The 22,809-nt window shown below is 43.6% G+C and overlaps 1 protein-coding gene and 2 long non-coding RNA genes across 10 annotated transcripts in view; 2 read left to right on the top strand and 1 right to left on the bottom strand.

Moving 5' to 3' along the window:
• The window catches only part of itgbl1 (integrin, beta-like 1), a 132,444-nt gene that overhangs the window by 19,787 nt on the left and 89,848 nt on the right, over positions 1-22,809 (top strand). The window contains exons 3-7 of the mRNA XM_035773088.2: positions 651-797; positions 1,476-1,598; positions 5,230-5,370; positions 9,712-9,852; positions 12,361-12,507. Coding sequence (XP_035628981.1) covers positions 651-797; positions 1,476-1,598; positions 5,230-5,370; positions 9,712-9,852; positions 12,361-12,507 — 699 coding nt within the window. The remainder of the gene's footprint in view (positions 1-650; positions 798-1,475; positions 1,599-5,229; positions 5,371-9,711; positions 9,853-12,360; positions 12,508-22,809) is intronic.
• On the top strand, positions 5,705-6,867 carry LOC127931048 (uncharacterized). Of its 2 annotated transcripts, none has more exons than XR_008139659.1 (3): positions 5,705-5,758; positions 5,807-5,984; positions 6,461-6,867. It is a non-coding gene; the product is annotated as an uncharacterized LOC127931048 (long non-coding RNA). The 2 variants fall into 2 exon arrangements; XR_008139660.1 differs by having other exon boundaries at positions 5,706-5,758; positions 5,823-5,984.
• LOC127931047 (uncharacterized) lies at positions 6,875-8,051 on the bottom strand. Of its 7 annotated transcripts, XR_008139655.1 has the most exons (5): positions 7,679-8,051; positions 7,463-7,624; positions 7,301-7,408; positions 7,112-7,165; positions 6,875-7,057 (listed from the first exon to the last, which is right to left on the bottom strand). It is a non-coding gene; the product is annotated as an uncharacterized LOC127931047 (long non-coding RNA). The 7 variants fall into 7 exon arrangements; XR_008139652.1 differs by having other exon boundaries at positions 6,875-7,165; XR_008139653.1 differs by lacking the exon at positions 7,112-7,165.

Genomic DNA, 22,809 nt, shown 5'->3' with positions numbered 1-22,809 from the left:
TTAGAGCAAGACGGCGTAGACCCTTTTCTATTCTACCTAAACCCTCTTCTCTCTCAACACTTTGTTTTAAGATGTGATATTTGAATAATATTACAACAGGAATAAATACTCTATAGTATAAATCCTAATCATCATGGCTTACCTGGGTAATGTAAGGGGTGACAGGTAGCCTAGTGGTTAGGGCCAGTAACCGAAAGGTTGCTCAATCGAATCCCCGAGCTGGGGGTTTTTGCAAGGTAAAGATCTGTCGTTCTGCCCCTGAACAAGGCAGTTTACTCACTGTTCCTTGGCCGTCATTGTAAATAAGAATTTGTCCTTAACTGACATCCCTAGTTAAATAAAGATGTAGGGGTTAGATTGGAGGACTATTGCATCATCTGGTTAGACTGAAGAGCTTTAGCGTCTCAGCAGAACTGAGGGGATGCCAAGTGTCTCCCTTTCAGTTAACTGGCTAATGCAAGGCTGTGTGTGTGCAGGTGAGTGCCTGTGTATTAGCAATACATTGTGTGTCTGCATGTGAGAACTTCAACGTGTACACTATGTACTGTGCCTTCAACATCAGCTGATCAAAATACTCCATTGTCTCTAAATGCTATAACTTAGGTCTACACCTCTCACAACGTGACTCTGCCATCTCCCTTCCCCTGTAGGCCACGGTGTGTGTCACTGTGGGAAGTGTGAGTGTGATGAGGACTGGTTCGGGGAGGCCTGCCAGTACCAGGAAGACTGTAACCTGACCAACAAGAAGAGCAAGGAGCTGTGCAGAAACCCACAGGGAGTAGTGTGCTCCAACGCAGGTATACCGTACAATGCCGTCGCTCCTCAACCTCTTTCATGTTGACACAGGTATCTCACCTCACTCTTTCTTGCTAACAAAGTTATGACACATGCTTGATTATCCTTGTGTTGTCTCTATTATTCTCTCTCTCTCTCTCTTATGTGAGCACAGGTACACAACTAAAATTACACAGACACAGGAAAAGTAGCTGTGGCTTCGTCCCTAATTGCACCCTATTCGCTATATAGTGCACTACTTTTGAGCAGAGCCCTATGGGCGTGCTTGCGCATCTGAAGGCACAAGCTTATTACTTCAGACTCACCATACCCACCTGTGGATAACCCTAACGATCTTGCCTCTGACCGTGTGTGTGTGTGTCTGTGTGTCTGTGTTTTTGTGAGTACGTGTGTGGCCTGATTGCAAGACCAATCAGCATGTGTGAATGCAAATCCATTCACAGCATGCTGTCACCCTGCCTTACGGACCTAAAGCAGATGCACACTCAAACACTGCACAGGCTTCACAGCCTGAGCCCCAACACACACGTGGAGACACACAACCCCTCGCAAAGCACATCTGCAAACCAGCTGTGTCCTCACCCCTTAATGTGCATCACATCAAGACAGACAGACAGATGAGACACACACACACACACTCACACCACAGACATACACACAGACGTTTGTGTCTCTGACAGGCTCCTGTCACTGCGGCAGCTGCATGTGTCACAACCCCGATGGCAAGAGTCTGGTAACAGGACGTTTCTGTGAGTGTGACGACAGCGAATGTCTGGACGAGGACAACGGAGAGGTGTGTGGAGGTACGCCCCTGAGCCTGTGTGTGGTGTGTGTGGAGGTAGCCACTAGAATATGTCCTCCACATCAAACAGACCATTGTTTCCACTGAGACAGACTGTGTTATCATCAAATTGTTTTCTCTGACCTCATGTTGAATATCATTTAAACAAATAGCTGTACTGTTATAGATGCAGGATTTGATGGAAACTGTCTCCAATATTGGCAGTGGTATGCTCTCTTACTCCCACCCTGGTCGTGTTACTCTAGCTGGGATTCAGTAAACTGCAGCTAGTGAACATTGCATGTTCAGAAGAAGCAGCATCTCCCCTATATAGAGGGAGTTGACACTAGATTAAGGAACTGGCAGTCCTGTGGCATCAACCGTTTAGTTCTGACAGCAAACCTGGCTGAAATGTAATCCAATGTACGCAACCAGTAGCAAGTGTCAAACTCCCTCTATCTGGGACATGCTGTGCCTGAGCAAATCAAACGCACTTCTTTTTTCCAAAGATAGGGGAATGCCATATTCCTTTCAGACAGGTTAGAAATAGAGTGGGAGACACGGGGATGGACACGGGGATAGAGATGGGGATAGACACGGGGATTGACACGGGGATAGACACAAGTATAGACATGGGGATTGACACGGGGATTGAAAAGGGGATAGACACGGGGATAGACACGGGGATTGACACAGGGATTGACACAGGGATTGACAAGGGGATTGAGACGGGGATAGACACGGGGATAGACACGGGGATAGACACGGGGATAGACACGGGGATTGAGACAGAGATAGACACGGGGATTGAAACGGGGATTGAGGCAGGGATAGACATGGGGATAGAGACGGGGATAGACACGGGGATTGACACGGGGATAGACACAGGGATTGAGACGGGGATAGACACGGGGATTGAAACGGGGAATGAGGCGGGATAGACACGGGGATTGACACGGGGATAGACACGGGGATAGACACAGGGATAGACACAGGGATAGACACGGGGATTGACACGGGGATTGAAACGGGGATTGAAATGGGGATAGACACAGGGATTGAAACGGGGATAGAGATGGGGATAGACACGGGGATAGACTCGGGGATAGACACGGGGATAGACACGGGGATAGACACGGGGATAGACACGGGGATAGACACGGGGATTGACACAGGGATTGAAAAGGGGATTGACACGGGGATTGAAAAGGGGATAGACACGGGGATAGACACGGGGATAGACACAGGGATGGACATGGGGATAGACATGGGGATAGACACAGGGATAGACACAGGGATAGACACAGGGATAGACACAGGGATAGACACAGGGATAGACACGGGGATAGACACGGGGATAGACACGGGGATAGACACGGGGATTGACACAGGGATTGAAAAGGGGATTGACACGGGGATTGAAAAGGGGATAGACACGGGGATAGACACGGGGATAGACACAGGGATGGACATGGGGATAGACATGGGGATAGACACAGGGATAGACACAGGGATAGACACAGGGATTGAAACAGGGATAGAAATGGGGATAGACACGGGGATAGTCACGGGGATTGACACGGGGATTATAACGGGTATAGACACGGGATTGAAACGGGTTTAGACACGGGGATTGAAACGGGTTTAGACACTGGGATAGACACGGGGATAGACACGGGGATTGAACAACAGTGGGGCGGCATACGTACAGTATGTTCAAGCAGCCGGGTAACTTACCACAAGACCACAGGCTTTGCACAATCAAATGCACTTCTGACAGTGCAATCTGTAAAGCTTCTGTGAATAGGAAAAACATTCCACAGTTTAATTTGAGAAAAGGTTAATAGGAAGTTAATTAAAGATTGACCTAATGTTTTGTGAATCACTTAGTGGTGTTATTATACTTATCCATAGGTTCCTGAAGGTTTGGGATCCCCTGGTTGTGAACTTTAATTAACCATTCGCTAATTTAATTTGAAATACAACACATTATGTTCTCTCCATTGTGAGAGAAAGGCACAACATTTTTTCCAGGAGATTCAAAGCACAGAGATTGACAGTGCCTGCGTCCCAAACGGCACCCTATTCATTATTTATTTATGTATGTATAGGTGATATGGTGCCATTTGGGACACAGTCGGTGTCTGTAATAACTGTAATTAAAGGTGAACCTAATTACCAGGATATACAGTGCCTTCAGAAAGTACTTGACTTTTTTTTGAACATTTTGTTGTTTTAGTCTGAATTTAAAATGGATTCAATTGACATTTTTGTTACTGGCCTACACACAATACCCCATAATGTCAAAACGGAATTCAGTTTCTCAAAAATGTTCAAAAGTTAATTAAAAATGAAAAGCTGAAATGTCTTGAGTCAATTAGTATTCAACCTCTTTCTTATGGCAAGCCTAAATAAGTTCAGGAGTAAACATGTGCGTAACAAGTCACATAGTAAGTTGCATGGACTCACTGTGTGCAATAATAGTGATTTTTGAATGACTACGTCATCTCGTTACCCCACACATACAATTATCTCTAAGGTCTCTCAGTCAAGCAGTGAATTTAAATCACACATTCAACCACAAAGACCAGGGAGGTTTTCCAATTGCCTCGCAAAGAAGATCACCTATTGGTAGATGGGTAAAAAAAAAAGAAGACACTGAATATCCCTTTGATCATGGTGAAGTTATTCATTACACTTTGGATGGTGTATCAATGCACCCATTCATTTGATAATGGTAAACAAAGATACAGGCGTCCTTCCTAACTCAGCTGCCGGAGAGGAAGGAAACCTCTCAGGAATTTCACCACGAGGCCAGTGGTGACTTTAAAACAGTTACAGAGTTTAATGGCAGTGATAGGAGAAAACTGAGGCTGGATCAACAACACTGTAGTTACTCCACAATACTAACCTAATTGACAGAGTGAAAAGACACATCCTGTTTGCAATGTTAGGGTCAAATGACTGAGTACCACTCTCCATATTTTCAAGAATAGTGGTGGCTGCATCATGTTATGGGTACATAGCCGTGGGAAGATGTTTGGGGGCGGGGTGCTGAGAATGTTTTTTTTTGCCTGCACTAAAGAGGGCTATATCGGTCCGCTAATACCGGGACTGTTAAAAGCCCAGTGCGCTGACAGAGCGTTAAGCATTTTGAAAACAATAACAGGCAAATGTTGCACAATCTAGGTGTGGAAATCTCTTAGAGTTACCCAGAAAGACTCACAGCTGTAATCACTGCCAAAGGTGCTTTTAAAAAGTGGACACAGGGGTGGGAATACTTATGTAAGTGGGATAGAATATATCTGTATTTCATTTTCAATACATTAGCAAACATATCAAAACACGTTTTCGCTTTGTGTAGATGGGTGAGGAAAAACATGTATTTAATCCATTTTGAATTTATGAATGCTTTCTTAAGGCACTGTAAAAGGGGACTACTTTCCTTAATTTATGTGGCTATAAAAGTACCTTGGGTAATTATCCTCTGGGATAAACCTACATTGACAGAAATATTCCAAAAGGCAGAAAATGTTTACCCAAAGTGACACCCAACGATTCAACAATGATAACAGATTTCTTGTTGTATGCTATGTAAAGATGAAGGCGTTTGTTCGTCTCCGTGTGACTGTTGCATTCTGTTCTGCTTCCAGGCCACGGTCAGTGTTACTGTGGCAACTGTTACTGCGCGGCCGGTTGGCATGGAGACAAATGTGAATTACAGTGTGACATCAGCCCGTGGGAGAGCAAGCGGAGATGTACGTCTCCGGATGGCAAGATCTGCAGCAACAGAGGTCTGTCCCACTGAGTCTCTGAGTGAGTGAGTGAGTGAGTGAGTGAGTGAGTGAGTGAGGTAGAAAAGGAGAGAGAGAGAGAGAGAGAGAGAGAGAGAGAGAGAGAGAGAGAGAGAGAGAGAGAGAGAGAGAGAGAGAGAGAGAGAGAGAGAGAGAGAGAGAGAGAGAGAGGTAGAGGTAGAAAAGGAGAGAGAGAGAGAGAGAGAGAGAGGTAGAGGTAGAGGTAGAAAAGGAGAGAGAGAGAGAGAGAGAGAGAGAGAGAGGTAGAGGTAGAGGTAGAAAAGGAGAGAGAGAGAGAGAGAGAGAGGGGAGAGAGAGAGAGAGAGAGAGAGAGAGAGAGGTATAAAAGGAGAGAGGTAGAGAGGTATAAAAGGAGAGAGGTAGAGAGGTATAACAGGAGAGAGGTAGAGAGGTATAAAATGAGAGAGGTAGAGAGGTAGAAAAGGAGAGAGGTAGAAAAGGAGAGAGGTAGAAAAGGAGAGAGGTAGAAAAGGAGAGAGGTAGAAAAGGAGAGAGGTAGAAAAGGAGAGAGAGAGAAGTAGAAAATGAGAGAGAGGGAGAGTGAGAGGTAGAAAAGGAGAGAGAGAGAGAGAGGTAGAAAAGGAGAGAGAGAGGTAGAAAAGGAGAGAGGTAGAAAATGAGAGAGGTAGAAAAGGAGAGATGTAGAGAGGTAGAGAGGTAGAGAGGTAGAGAGGTAGAGAGGTAGAGAGGTAGAAAATGAGAGAGGTAGAGAGGTAGAAAATGAGAGAGGTAGAAAAGTAGAAAAGGAGAGAGGTAGAAAAGGAGAGAGGTGGAGAAGGAGAGGTAGAAAAAGAGAGAGAGGTAGAAAAGGAGAGAGAGGTAGAAAAGGAGAGAGAGGGAGAGAGAGAGGTAGAAAAGGAGAGAGGTAGAAAGGAGAGAGAGAGAGAGAGAGAGAGAGAGAGAGAGAGAGAGAGAGAGAGAGAGAGGGGTAGAAAAGGAGAGAGAGAGAGGTAGAAAATGAGAGGTAGAAAAGGAGAGAGAGAGAGGTAGAAACGGAGAGAGGTAGAAAAGGAGAGGTAGAAATGATAGGTAGAAACTGAGAGAGAGGTAGAAAAGGATAGAGAGAGAGAGAGGTAGAAAAGGAGAGAGAGAGCGGTAGAAAAGGAGAGAGAGAAAGATTTTTTAAAAATCCTTCATTTTGTATATTCCACTAAAATTCTCATCTGAGCTTGGACAGGCATGAGAAAAAGTCCACTGCAGAAATTGTCCCCGTGAACTTTTCAGCAAAAAAATTAAGTGTAAGTGGTACATGGACTGAACTCGACCACAGAGCTGAATTTCTCAATTGTGGTCAAGTGGACTTCTGACACGGAGTGAATACAACCTTTACCATTCTACTTACATATCCTGCAGAATGAGGAGAGAGAGAGAGAGAGAGAGAGAGATTGAAACTCAAAGAGAAGTGTACATTGTGGTAGGTGCAACCAATAGAGCAATGCAGAGATAAAACCTACAGTTGGGTTACCCTACTAGAAACCTACAGTTGGGTTACCCTACTAGAAACCTACAGTTGGGTTACCCTACTAGAAACCTACAGTTGGGTTACCCTACTAGAAACCTACAGTTGGGTTACCCTACTAGAAACCTACAGTTGGGTTACCCTACTAGAAACCTACAGTTGGGTTACCCTACTAGAAACCTACAGTTGGGTTACCCTACTAGAAACCTACAGTTGGGTTACCCTACTAGAAACCCACAGTTGGGTTACCCTACTAGAAACCTACAGTTGGGTTACCCTACTAGAAACCTACAGTTCTGTTAACCTACTAGAAACCTACAGTTGCGTTACCCTACTAGAAAGCTACAGTTGGGTTACCCTACTAGAAACCTACAGTTGGGTTACCCTACTAGAAACCTACAGTTGGGTTACCCTACTAGAAACTTACAGTTGGGTTACCCTACTAGAAACCTACAGTTGGGTTACCCTACTAGAAACCTACAGTTGGGTTACCCTACTAGAAACCTACAGTTGGGTTACCCTACTAGAAACCTACAGTTGGGTTACCCTACTAGAAACCTACCGTTGGGTTACCCTACTAGAAACTTACAGTTGGGTTACGCTACTAGAAACCTACAGTTGGGTTACCCTACTAGAAACCTACAGTTGGGTTACCCTACTAGAAACCTACAGTTGGGTTACCCTACTAGAAACCTACAGTTGGGTTACCCTACTAGAAACCTACAGTTGGGTTACCCTACTAGAAACCTACAGTTGGGTTACCCTACTAGAAACCTACAGTTGGGTTACCCTACCAGAAACCTACAGTTGGGTTACCCTACTAGAAACCTACAGTTTCCCTCAGTCCAAAATCAGGCGTTGTGTTTGGTTCACACAGTTCCTGTGGTGCCTGACTAATCAGTGAGATTGTGTTCAACTGGAGGAAGAAGAGCTGCAGGTGTCCCAGACTGCAGTAGTCACTCTGTGAAAGGAAATAGACACACCCAGTGTGTGTGTGTGTGTGTGTGTGAGACTCTCCACGTACCATTTAATTTACTTCAGCATAAAACTTCATTCTAAACTGACATAGAAACAAGCCATTAGTAATAGGAATTGATTTTGAACATTCTTTGGATACAATGTAAAAAAAGGCAAACACTTCAAATCTTTGCTGGAGAACTATGTACTGTATAAGCCTATAATAATAATATATATATATATATATATATATATTATTATTTTTTTTTTTTTATGAACTTCCTCAATTCTTCTGGGTATGGACTACAAGGTGTCGAAAGCGTTCCACGGGGATGCTGGCCCATGTTGACTCCAATGCTTTTCAGAGTTGTGTAAAGTTGGCTGGATGTCTTTAGTGTGGTGGACTATTCTTGATACACACAGGAAACTGTTGAGTGTAATAAAAAAAAACAGCAGCATTGTAGTTCTTGACACACTCAACCGGTGCGCCTGGTACCTACTACCATACCACGTTAAAAGGCCCTTTTTGTCTTGCCCATTCACCCTCTGAATGGGACACATATACAACCCATGTCTCGATTGTCTCAAGGCTTAACAATCCTTCTTTAACCTGTCTCCTACCATTCATCTACACTGATTTAAGTGGATTCAACAAGTGACATCAATAAGGGATCATAGCTTTCACCTGGATTCACCTGGTCAGTCTATGTCATGGAAAGAGCAGGTGTTCTTAATTTTTGGTAGACTCGGTGTCTATCTCAGAGATACAGTATACAGGTTCAGGTGTAAAAGTCAGGACTCGTGGGTTTGTATTCATGTTTTTAGGACAGTGATATTGTTAGTGGCATGAAACTGCATGGCTCTATAGCCAGGGATGCCTGAGCTCCAGGGTTCCCAGTAGGGGTAGGAGATCCAGGGCCAGAGGCCAAGTCTGCCATGTGTCTGCCCTAGTCAAGAGGCCTGCCAACTGACCTGGCTCCCCCAGGGCTCCCCTGTCCTGCCCTGTCCTGTTGCACCTGATAAGAGAAAATGGGATTTCCACTGGCAACTGCTCAACCGGCACCCTGGCTTAGACTCATCAGAGGGAAAAGAATGAGAGAGAGAGTTGGAGGTACGTGAGCTAGGAAATTAGAGGAGAGTGGGAAGGAGGATAGAGAAAGGGCATGGGAGCCACGGTTGTTCCACTATCACAGATTACCTCCAGACCTGACCGTGCTTGACGATGCATCTGCCTATACTATACTTAATCTTATTCTCCTCCCCCTGCCTGAAATCCTGCTTTCTGACTTTCTGCTCATTGTCGTGCCCCTACCTTGGCTCCTGCCTTTGCTTCTGCCATTGCCCAGTGCCCCACCCCTAGGCTCCTGCCATTGCCCAGTGCCCCACCCCTAGGCTCCTGCCATTGGCTTTTGCTATGCCCACTAAGGCTACTGCCATACTCCCGCCCAAACCCAGTCCCTCCAATCTTACAGCAGTGGTCTTTTCTTGTCAACAGTCTGCACTCTGGGGTCACTACCAAGGATTTGAGACTCAGGGGGAATCAGTCTGCCTTCCCTCTCAGCCAGACCTTGATTGTGTTACTGTCACTAACTGAAAATGTCTCAGCAAACCTCCTAATCCTTAAACTCAAGAGGCAATAGGCAGGAAGGCTCTTGTGTGTTCAATAAGGTTCCCTTGCCTAAAATATTCCATACAACAGAATAATGTTTGTAACCTCTCTGACTTTCTTTGAGTTCCCATAGGTCCTCTGTCGTTTGATCTCTATGGTGCATAAACATTCACTTAGTTAGAAAAGGATTAGACTGGATTTTCTTTGGGAATGTGTTGAAAGCAGAATCAACTCCAAATTGGGAAAATATTGTTTGCATGTTTGTGTATGTGTGCATTCTTTTCTGTGTGCATAGGTACCTGCATATGTGGGGAGTGTACATGCTATGATGTGGATCCATCAGGGGACTGGGGTGACATTCACGGGGACACCTGCGAGTGTGATGAGAGGAGCTGTCACGCAACCTACGACAGATACTCTGACGACTTCTGTTCAGGTGAGACAGGATGGCAACCGGCTGCGTTCGCTTCGGTCTGAAACACTCAAATGTAATGCATTCTATATGTCACTTTAATACAATGTTAATGCAATGTTAACATGTACTGACATAGGACAACTGTAAGGGCAAGCTAATCTCGGTTACCTATCTTGTGAAAGTTTTACATTTTCTGTTTTACTTCTGTGGGGAATGCCTAAGACACCTAGTCTTTTATACAGGTAACATGTTCAAACAGGTGGAATTAATACAGGTAATGAGTGGAGAACAGGAGGGCTTCTTAAAGAAAAACTAACAGGTCTGTGAGAGCCGGAATTCTTACTGGTTAGTAGGTGATCAAATACTTATGTCATGCAATAAAATGCAAATGAATTACTTAAAAATCATACCATGTGATTTTCTGGATTTTTGTTTTAGATTCCGTCTCTCACAGTTGAAGTGTACCTATGATAAAAATTACAGACCTCTACATGCTTTGTAAGTGGGGAAATACTGCCAAATCGGCAGTGTGTCAAATACTTGTTCTCCCCACTGTATATATCACAGAAGAGTGTAATTGTTTTTAGGCCAGCTGTTTTTAGTCAAGACGTTTGTGTTTTTAATGTACAATGTTTTTGTTGTACTGCATGTGTGTTTATAGTTTTGTTTAATGTTGTGTAAATTGTTTTTTGTCTGAAACGTTGTTCCCCCTGCTGCTATTGGACCAGGTCTCTCTTGGAAAAGAGGTTATCTCAATGAGAAAAACCTGTATAAATAAAGATCAAATCAAATAAAAATCACTGGGGCTAAGCTGCCTGCCATCCAGGACCTCTATACCAGGCGGTGTGTCAGAGGAAGGCCCTAAAAATAGTCAACAACTCCAGCCACCCTCGTCTTAGACTGTTCTCTCTGCTACCGGAGCACCAAGTCTAGGTCCAAGAGGCTTTTAAACAGCATCTACCCCCAAGCCATAAGAATCCTGAACATTTAATCAAGTGGCCACCCAAACTATTTGCACCCCCCTACTACGCTGCTGCTACTCTCTGTTATTATCTATGCATAGTCACTTTAATAACTCCACCTACACGTACATGAAACCTCAATTTCTTCGACACCGGTGCCCTGCACATTGACTCTGTACCGGTACCCCCTGTATATAGCCTCCACATTGACTCTGTACCGGTACCCCCTGTATATAGCCTCCACATTGACTCTGTACCGGTACCCCCTGTATATAGCATCCACATTGACTCTGTACCGGTACCCCCTGTATATAGCCTCCACATTGACTCTGTACCGGTACCCCCTGTATATAGCCTCCACATTGACTCTGTACCGGTACCCCCTGTATATAGCCTCCACATTGACTCTGTACCGGTACCCCCTGTATATAGCCTCCACATTGACTCTGTACCGGTACCCCCTGTATATAGCCTCCACATTGACTACGTACCGGTACCCCCTGTATATAGCCTCCACATTGACTACGTACCGGTACCCCCTGTATATAGCCTCCACATTGACTCTGTACCGGTACCCCCTGTATATAGCCCCGCTATTGTTATTTACTAAGGCTCATTAATTATTTGTTATTCTTATCTCTTACTTTTTTAAGGTATTTTCTTAAAACTGCACTGTTGGTTAAGAGCTTGTTACTAAGCGTTTCACTGTAAGGTGAAATTTGATTTGATTGAATTTGAAAAAACAAGGGAGAAGAGAATTGCAAACAATAGAATCATAGCAATGTTTAGAATGTAATGTTATTGAAAGGTGATTATGAACAAAATGTAACATCAACTAACAACATGGACACAAACCAGACCATTATATCACACAGTCTTTGTCCAAGTAACCCAGAGATCTTTGTGAGGGTTACATGAACTTCACAAAGCGGATACATTCTGTTCTTGATTAAAGTCCAGCTGATTCAGCAATAGAATTTGGGCGTTGGGTGGAATAATACAGTTTGAGAAAAAAACAACAGTCCACCCACTTCTATTTTTCAGGATTACCCTGAGATCACAGACACAGGGCCAACACCAAAAACACTCTTCCATCTGGTTCTAATACAACAGTAAAACTTTATAGCCATACAATGTTGTGCTGTTTCATATGTAACTTTCCAACTATATTTTTGGTAAGGAGGTTTTAGTAACTTATTGGGCAAATGTAATGGATGCTCTCACTGTGCCTTCTATTGGTGATGATAAAGTATATTCCTTTGATTTGTTTCAAAAACATATATTTGCATTGGAACAGCTTTCTATGTTCACGGTGTTTTGTTTGTCAAAACACAGTAAACTTTTCCCTAAATTCTACTACAATAAAATGAGGGAGAATTCTACTGAATTCTCCCTCATCCTTTCCAGTCCCTTTTCCTCCATCCCTGTCCCACTCGCTCCCCTCTTTCTCTTCCCCCAACCCCAAATCACCCCATCTACTCACACTTTCTTCTACCTCATCTTTACAATATTTTCCCTTTCTCCTCCCCAACCCCTTCATCTTTACACTCTCCCTCCTCGTCCCCAGGACATGGCCAGTGTAACTGTGGAAGGTGTGACTGTAAGGAAGGCTGGATGGGGAAGAAATGTGAGCACCCACTGTCCTGCTCCTTGTCTCTGGAGAGCAGCCTGAAGAAGTGCAAGGGAACGTCTAACATGCCCTGCTTCGGACGAGGTACAGAAAACGACATTACAGCACAGTACAGTATACTTCCAATCATTTCTCGTCACCACGGTTTCAATGGGTTTTTTAAGAAATTGTGTTTGTAGTTTCAAATGTTGGTGCACAATACTCAAACTAACTGACCAAACCAGTCCAACTATACACCGGTCCGAATGGGATCCCTTTGCGCCTAGTGTTGGGATCTTAGCAGAACTGAGGGGATGCCAAGTGTCTCCCTTTCAGTTTACTGACTAATGCAAGGCTGTGTGTGTGTGTGTGTGTGTGTGTGTGTGTGTGTGTGTGTGTGTGTGTGTGTGTGTGTGTGTGTGTGTGTGTGTGTGTGTGTGTGTGTGTGTGTGTGTGTGTGTGTGTGTGTGTGTGTGTGTGTGTGTTTGTCAGTGGAGGCACCTCACACTAAATATATTCACGTCACCAAATAATTTATTAAAACAAACTGTTTTACAATGAAGGTCTATCGTAGCCTCAGCAGCACACTGTAGGGCAGCACCATGGTGTAGCAGGAGGACAGCTAGCTTCTCTCCTCCTCTGGGTACATTGACTTCAATACGAAACCTAGAATGCTCATGTTTCTCACCCCCTTCCATAGGCTTACACAGTACTTATGACAGCTTCCAGAGGACATCCTCCAACCTATGAGAGCTCTTGCGGCATGAACTGAAATGTTGTCCACCCAATCAAAGGATCTGAGAATGAATCGAGTACTGAAAGCATAAGCTACAGCTAACTAGCACTGCAGTGGATAAAATGTGATGAGTAGTTGACTCAAAGAGAAAGGCAATAGTTGAACCGTTTTGTACAACTTAACTTCTTCCAAAATTAAGGAGAAGGAAGAAAGCGAGAAAGCGAGAGCTAGCTATATTTGGTTGTATTTTTTTTTTTAACTTTAATTTTCACTTAGATAGCGAAAGAAGATAGCTCGTGCAATGCAGTATTGAATGTGTCCGTCACCTTGATTACTCAAAATTCTCTCGACCTGTACACCTACTTTGTAAACTTTCATTCATAGGCTAGGATATAGCAACCTCATGATGGATACAAGGACCATTTGAGTATCATGTAGCAGCCTAAACCGACCAATGTTACATTGAGCTGGGTGGGTGGTTGGAATGTGAATGACAGTCATCCAATATAATGTAATAGAAATAATGCCATGCTCATAAAAAAATATTTAATTCTCCCTCATCTTAAACAGCACCCACTGCCCTTGGTGTGTGTGTGTGCGCGTTTGTGCGTGTGTGTCTAATGAGCATGGCTGGCCAGCTACATTGTGAGTCAGGGTAGGGGCTGCTCTCAACAGCAAGGGCCTGGGTCGATGTGTCTAGATTTATTACATTATACGCCTCATTAACTGTCCCTTTGGACTGAGGAAGCATGTTTTCCTGGGACCTCCTCATCCTCTGTGTGATTCTTATACCTGACTCTCACTGAAATAGTAAAGGAAACCAATGTCCAATATTGCTGATAGCAGTGGGTTTTAAAGGGACTAATACGATGCGCTTCGATACCAAACAGATCTAATGAGATCCAAACATTGGTGGGGATGTTGTATTTGAATCGCGGTTGATTGTTTGTGTGTTGCAAGTGCCTTGTACAGTAGCCTACACTGTAATGGAAAACTGTCAGTTATTGTGGTCATTTTTTGTATTATCAACGGTAAAATGCTCTGAAACATTTTACTGCAGCATACTGTAAATCATGATGCATTATGGGAAGTAATTAGGGAAATAATTGCTGTATTTCGAATGGTACTGTAATTCCACCCTGTATAATACAGTACCGTATCTTTGGTGCGCCAAATACCTTTTGACCACTAGTAGGTGCATGGTATTGTTGTTTCTGGCTAATTAACAGATGAACATATTTTGTGGTGTGACGCTATATTTCTTGCGCCCATTATTGAGAATGCTGTAGCAATTGAACTCCTATATGGTTATAGTGCCCCATCAATTTAAAATGTATAGGGGACGGATTAGAGTGGCAGGAAGTATTAAACCTTAATGCACCTGATGCACGTGCACCCAGTTACATATTTGTAGAATATTCCAACTCCGCAAAGGGTATGTGTTAACATGCTGACATATCTAAGCCTTTCTTTACACTTAGGCATATTTTCAGAAATGTTTCATATCTTTAATCGTTAACTGACCATTTATGTATCTGTATTTTTTTTTTATAATCGTAATTTCACTAGATAGCGTTACATATGTAGTATTCATCCTCCTATATCTGATCGAAAATGTGCTAAATCGGACTCATGAAATGTCTCGCTCCAAAATGATCTTATGTGTTCAGGTGCTGAAAATCATACTGTTTCTTCACAAGGTGACATACAATATCTGAGCATACATTTGCACCATATTCAGTAGTAGGTTATAAAAGGGACGGAAAGGCAAACATTATCATATTTAATCCAAGTTTCCAAAAAATGCAGCAAAGCAAATCCAACCCTCCAATCACAACACATTTTCTGTGAAGATTCAAAGGTAGGCCAATCGTTGCTAAATATATATTCAGTTGATGTCGAAAGTTTACATACACCTTAGCCAAATACATTTAAACTCTGTTTTTCACAATTCACCCAACTTATCGTGGGGAGCTTGTGGAGGGCTACCTGAAATGTTTGACCCAAGTTAAACAATTTCAAGGCAATGCTGCCAAATACTAATTGATTGTATGTAAACTTCTGACTAACTGGGAATGTGATGAAAGAAATAAAAGCTGAAATAAATCATTCTCTACATTCTAACATTTCACATTCTTAAAATTAAGTGGTGATCCTAACTGACCTAAACAGGGAATTTTTACTTGGATTAAATGTCAGGAATTGTGAAAAACAGAGTTTAAATGTATTTGGCTAAGGCGTATGTAAACTTCTGACTTCAACTGTAGAGAGTAATCCCAATATGGATTCAGAATTTGTCAGGATATAGTGCATATCCACAAAACTCAAAATACGCATTGGAAATGGTCTGTATTCTGTAGAATCTCTTTTCGGACAGTGTTTGTTAAGGCCTCTGGAAGTACAAATGGTATAAAACACCAAATATTGATTAATATGCTGTAATGTTTGTAAACACTTTCCCTATCAGCCAACCTGCTTGCACCAATCCCTTGTAATTATAGTAAAATATTATGAAATACAAACCCCTCTGTCAACTAATTTAATTTGTTCATCCAGTCATTCATTCCGATTTACAGTAGCATTTACTTTTAACAGCGTAATACAGTCAGTGTTACAGTATTGTACTGTGTGTCATTACACAGTACTTCCTTTGATGCCGTATTCATATTACAGTAGGCTACTGTCAAATTCACGGTAACGCCATGACATTGTATGTGATTTGTATGGGCGTGCGTTGTGGTGGTGTTGTATGTACAGTGCGTTGTATTGTGTTGTATGGGCGTCTGATGCATGTAATGTACTGTATGTTACAGGAAACATGCATTTCGCTGACACTGGCATTTCCAGTAGATCTTTCTGGGACACTGTGGTCTGTGATGTTCAAGCAGACGTTAATTTAACTGGCCGTGTTAAATTCCCCCACCTGGTCCATCCGGGTGGTCAGTCAGGGTGATCCAACTGCATTGTAAAAAGACAACCCATTTGATACACTGTATTTTGTCATTGCTCTATTCACATGAACCCACCTGTCCATCTTGATCAAAGACCATGATCAAAGACCGTAGTCATGATCAAAGACCGTAGCGAGAGAGCGAGAGAGAACGTTTGAGTAACATCTTATAGAAGGGGTTGGCCAGGTTCACCACAAAGGAAGTAGATTCAGGTTGAGCTCTTTATGTAACACAGTAGATCCCCATCCCTGTCCCTCAATGGAATCAAATATAATCACATATTATTTTTCACCTGCGCCGAATACAATGTCTTTAAGTAAGCATTTCACGGTCGGTTTACACCTGTTGTGTTCGGTGAATGTGACAAATAACATTTGATTTGAACACTTCACACACATGAAGCGGCATTTTGTCGCTCCTCAAAAGCCATGAAGTCTCAAAGGGAAGGATGTCACTTGGTCACAACCAGTGACTTGGTTGCAACCAACGCACTAACTAGCTAGTAATTCCAGATCGGTTACACTTACCCCATTTGGCGTCCTCCCCTTCTCTGCAGCAACCCCCAGCAACTTGGAACAGGGTCACGTAGTGACACTGTAACATGTTAGGTCATGTCCTTGTCTCTCACTCACCTTTCCCTCACAGGGGACCTTCTACACAACAACACTTTGCACTTTATTAGCAGCATTATCTGTTGCTCCACAAAAGCCATGGGCCTTGAAAGAGCACTTGCACAATATACACTAACTAGAGCTAGAACTACATAAAACTGCTGCACACATAAACTTACATTCATAGCAATTGGCCAACATTTGGGAACAATGCTGCCTGTCAGATTTTGGCCTCCGTTCATAGAGGCAGTTCCCGATGCCGAATTGTAGTTCATTTCTTTAGGATAGCACTTATTATCCGGAGTCTTGTCAATTGTGCATGCTTTACAAACGTACAGTACGATTACTCATCGTTTATAATTGATCTTTTCATGTGATCACGCTCTCCGTAGCCGACGTGAGTAAGATCTTTAAACAGGTCAACATACACACGGCTGCGGGGCCAGACGGATTACCAGGATGTGTGCTGGCAGGTGTCTTCACTAACCTTTTCAACATGTCCCTGATTGAGTCTGTAATAGCACGACTGCATGGCCAGGCACGACTTCAACACCATCATTAAGTTTTCAGACGACACAAGAGGCCAGATCACCAACAACGGCGAGCCTATAGGGAGGAGATCAGAGACCTTGCCACGTGGTGCCAGAATAACAACCTAACCCTCAACGCAACCTCAACTAAGGAGATTATTGTGGACTACAGGAAAAGGAGGACCGAGCACGCCCCCATTCTCATCGACGGGGCTGTAGTAGAGCATGTTGAGAGCTTCAAGTTCCTTGGTGTCCACATCACCAACAAACTAGAATGGTCCAAACACACAAAGACAGTCGTGAAGAGGGCCCGACAACGCCTATTCCCCCTCAGGAAACTAAAAGGTTTTCTACAGCTGCAACATCGAGAGCATGCCGTATTGGTCACATCACTGCCTGGTATGGCAATTGCTCGGCCTCTGACCGCAAGGCACTACAGAGGGTAGTGTGTACGGCCCAGTACATCACTGGGGCTAAGCCGCCTGCCATCCAAGACCTCTACACCAGGCGGTGTCAGAGGAAGGCCCTAATAATTGTCAAATACCCCAGCCACCCTAGTCATATACTGTTCTCTCTACAACCACACGGCAAGTGGTACCAGAGTGCCAAGTCTAGGACATAAAGGCTTCTCAACAGTTTTTCCCCCAAGCCATAAGACTCTTGAACAAGTAATCAAATGGCTACCCAGACTATTTGCATTGTGTGCCACCCCCAAACCCTATTTTTACACTGCTGCTACACTCTGTTTATCATGTATATGCATAGTCACTTTAACTATACATTCATGTACATACTAGCTCAATTGGGCCGAGCAACCAGTGCTCCCGCACATTGGCTTACTGGGCTATCTGCATTGTGTCCAACCCACCGCCCGCCAATCCCTCTTTTTACGCTAATGCTACTCTCTGTTCATCATATATGCATAGCCACTTTAACCATATTTAATGTACAGTGGGGCAAAAAAAGTATTTAGTCAGCCACCAATTGTGCAAGTTCTCCCACTTAAAAAGATGAGGCCTGTAATTTTCATCATAGGTACACTTCAACTATGACAGACAAAATGAGAAAAAAAATCCAGAAAATCACATTGTAGGATTTTTAATGAATTTTATTTGCAAATTATGGTGCAAAATAAGTATTTGCTCAATAACAAAAGTTGATCTCAATACTTTGTTATATACCCTTTGTTGGCAATGACAGAGGTCATATGTTTTCTGAAAGTCTTCACAAGGTTTTCACACACTGTTGCTGGTATTTTGGCCCATTCCTCCATGCAGATCTCCTCTAGAGCAGTGATGTTTTGGAGCTGTTGCTAGGCAACACAGACTTTCAACTCCCTCCATTTTTTATGGGTTGAGATCTGGAAACTGGCTAGGCCACTCCAGGACCTTGAAATGCTTCTTACGAAACCACTCCTTCATTGCCCAGGCGGTGTGTTTGGGATCATTGTCATGATGAAAGACCCAGCCACATTTCATCTTCAATGCCCTTGCTGATGGAAGGAGGTTTTCACTCAAAATCTCACGATACATGGCCCCATTCATTCTTTCCTTTACACGGATCAGTCGTCCTGGTCCCTTTGCAGAAAAACAGCCCCAAAGCATGATGTTTCCACCCCCATGCTTCACCGTAGGTATGGTGTTCTTTGGATGCAACTCAGCATTCTTTGTCCTCCAAACACGACGAGTTGAGTTTTTACCAAAAAGTTATATTTTGGTTTCATCTGACCATATGACATTCTCCTTCTGGATCATCCAAATGCTCTCCAGCAAACTTCAGACGGGCCTGGAAATGTACTGGCTTAAGCAGGGGGACACGTCTGGCACTGCAGGATTTGAGTCCCTGGCGGCGTAGTGTGTTACTTTGTTACTTTGGTCCCAGCTCTCTGCAGGTCATTCACTAGGTCCTCCCGTGTGGTTTTGGGATTTTTGCTCACCTTTCTTGTGATCATTTTGACCCCACGGGGTGAGATCTTGCATGGAGCTCCAGATCGAGGGAGATTATCAGTGGTCTTGTATGTCTTTCATTTCCTAATAATTGCTCCCACAGTTGATTTCTTCAAACCAAGCTGCTTACCTATTGCAGATTCAGTCTTCCCAGCCTGGTGCAGGGCTACAATGTAGGTTCTGGTGTCCTTTGACAGCTCTTTCGTCTTGGCCATAGTGGAGTTTGGAGTATGACTGTGAGGTTGTGGACAGGTTTCTTTTATACTGATAACAAGTTCAAACAGGTGCCATTAATACAGGTAACGAGGGGAGGACAGAGGAGCCTCTTAAAGAAGAAGTTACAGGTCTGTGAGAGCCAGAAATCTTGCTTGTTTGTAGGTGACTAAATACTTATTTTCCACCATAATTTGCAAATAAATTAATAAAAAATCCTACAATGTGATTTTTCTGGATTCTTTTCTCTCATTTTGTCTGTCATAGTTGAAGTGTACCTATGATGAAAATTACAGGCCTCTCATCTTTTTAAGTGGGAGAACTTGCACAATTTGTGGCTGACTAAATACTTTTTTTGCCCCACTGTACATACTATCTCAATCAGCCTGAATAACCGGTGTCTGTATGTAGCCTCGCTACTTTTATAGCATCCCTACTGTATATAGCCTATATTTTTACTGTTGTTTTATTTCTTTATTTACCTATTGTTCAACTAATACCTCTTTTTGCACCATTGGTTAGAGCCTGTAAGTAAACATTTTGTATGTTGTATTCGGTGCACGTGACAGGTAAACTTTGATTTAATGTGTAGGGCCTTTTTCAATGTATCCTGCCATATTGCATTGTTCTTCCTTTTGTCGTTACCTTGTCTTTAAAACCCTGAAGGATACTGACACCTAGGCAATGACCGGTGTCAGAAAAACAACTAACATAGCACTTGGCACTATAACATGAACGTAATTCAGGTTGACCTTATAGAATTTAACTGTTAAACGGTGGAGAGTTTCCTGATTATGTCGCTGCCGGATGTCTTCATTAAGAGGAACATAACCCTGCATGGTCTCAAAGCTCCCTATTATTTAACGTGGGTTAATGTAGCCATTGATTTTGTGTTACTCAAAGAGGAGATGACGTCTGTGGGGGATTGCTTGGCTTGGTCACTGCTGCCAGGTCCCAAATAAACAAACTGAACAGACTGGTGTTTGTGGGTGTTGCAGGGCTGGTCCGGGTTGGGTCTCTAAGGCCCCATGGTTGGCCCTGCCTCTGCTGTATAACCCAGCACCTGAAATGACACTACAGGGTCCAGTCAGCTGATTAAGCATTTTGTTCAGGATTTTGATAGTTTGACCAGAACGTCACATTTTCCTACAATGATGCACACCATTCTACAACAGTCTTCAAGGTATGTTTGCTCCTGTTTGGTGAGTGTGGCAGCTAATTCTAGACAGCTATTTCTAGACAGCTAATTCTGACCCACACTTTAACCCTATTTGCTGAGAAGAGATTGACCATACCAACATTTTTTTTTTTAGATTAGATGTTGAATAGTGAAAGTAAATTTCAGGGCACAGTGAAAATCTTAAACTCTAAGCATGCAGGTACATTTGAGTAATTTAGCAGATCCAGAGCGACTTACAGTAGTGTACATGTGTATACTTTTTTCCAGACTGGTCCTCCATGGGATACAAACCCACAATCCTGGCATTGCAAGTGCCATGCTCTACCAACTGAGCCACACGGGGCTAAAGTGAACTAAAGATCAAAGTGAAATAAAAACACATTTAATAATAAGAACTATAAAACAAATATGTATTTAAATGAATATACATAAATACTGTATATTAACACTATATTAACAATGGTAAATCTCCTTTGGTGTGGGGTCAGGGTAAGGGGCAGGAAGGGAACAGGGGAGCAGTGATCTTTGTGGTGAGCTTAGAGGTCACTATGGTATCGATGCCAAGCTGTAGTCGATGAACAGCAACCTCACATGTGCACTCTTTTTTTGTCCAGATGGGTGAGGGCAGTGTGCAATTCAATGACGATTGCAGCGTCAGTGGATCTGTCAGGGCGGTAGGAGAATTGGAGAGGGTCGAGTGTGTCAGGGAGGGAGGAGGTGATGTGGTCTTTGACTAGCATCTCGAAAAACTACACGGTGACAGAGGTGAGTGCTATGGGTCAGTAATCATTCAGATCCGTTACTTTCCCTTTCTTGGGCACTGGGATGATTGTGGATTTCTTGAAGCAGGTGGAGATAGTGGTCTAAGCTAAAGAGAGATTAAAGATATCAGAAAACACAACTGCAAGCTGGTCTGCACATGCTCTGAGGGCACGGCTAGGGATGCTGTTTGTGAGGGTTAACACATTTGACTGACATATACTGTACATCCTTTGTGGAGACCGTAAGTACATAGCCCTTATTGTCCTCAGGATCTTTTTTTTTATTAAAAAAAAATATATATTATTTTTTTTTCTCCCCGTGGTATCCATTTGTTTAGTAGCTACTATCTTGTCTCATCGCTACAACTCCCGTACGGGCTCGGGAGAGACGAAGGTTGAAAGTCATGCGTCCTCCGATACACAACCCAATCAAGCCGCACTGCTTGTTAACACAGCGCGCATCCAACCCGGAAGCCAGCCGCACCAATGTGTCGGAGGAAACACCGTGCAACTGGCAACCTTGGTTAGTGCGCACTGCGCGCGATGAGACAAGGATATCCCTCCCGGCCAACCCTTCCCTAACTCGGGCGTCGCTAGGCGAATTGTGCGTCACCCCACGGACCTCCCGGTCGCGGCCGGTTACAACAGAGCCTGGGCGCGAACCCAGGGTCTCTCATCTGCAGCTCAGAGTCGTTCGAGCACAACGACGACTCGGCAGCTCAGAGTCGTCGTTGTGCTCGAAGCGTGAGAGAAAGGTGTTTAGCTCTTCCGGTAGGGCGGTGTTGGTGTCTGCAAAGTGACTGGCTTTCGGTGATCATTAGGAGCCCCTGCCACATATGCCTTGTGTCCGACCAGCTAAATTGTTCCTCCACTTTGTTCCTATACCTGTGTTTTGCCATCTTGAATGATCTGAGTAGGTCGTATTTGTGCTGTTTCAATCAAATTGATTTATAAAGCCCTTTTTACAAAGTGCTATACAGAAACCCAGCCTAAAACCTCAAACAGCAAGCAAAGCAGATGCAGAAGCATGGTGGCTAGGAAAAATTCCCTAGAAATCAGGAACTTAGGAAGTAACCTAGAGAGGAACCAGGCTCTGAGGGATGGCCAGTCCTTTTCTGGCTGTGATGGGTGGAGATTATAAGAGTAAATGGTAATTTAAGGCCAGATTGTTCTTCAAGATGTTCATAGATGACCAGCAGGGTCAAATAATAATAATAGTGGTTGTAGCGGGTGCAACAGGTCAGTACCTCAGAAGTAAATGTCAGCTGGCTTTTCATAGCCGAGCATTCAGAGGTTGAGACAGCAGATGCGGTAAAGAGAGAGAGAGAGAGAGAGATGAAAACAGTAGGTCCGGGTAGGTCCGGGACAAGGTAGCACGTCCAGTGAACAGGTCAGGGTTCCCTAGACGCAGGCAGAACAGTTGAAACTGGAGCAGCAGCACAACCAGTTGGACTGGGGATAGCCAGGAGTCATCAGGCC

The sequence above is a fragment of the Oncorhynchus keta genome, chromosome 7 (genome assembly GCF_023373465.1).
Source record: "Oncorhynchus keta strain PuntledgeMale-10-30-2019 chromosome 7, Oket_V2, whole genome shotgun sequence".
NCBI classification, from domain to species: Eukaryota; Metazoa; Chordata; class Actinopteri; order Salmoniformes; family Salmonidae; genus Oncorhynchus; species Oncorhynchus keta.
The sequence above is the reverse complement of the archived record's forward strand: the minus strand, read 5'-3'. Positions and strand labels throughout refer to the sequence as shown.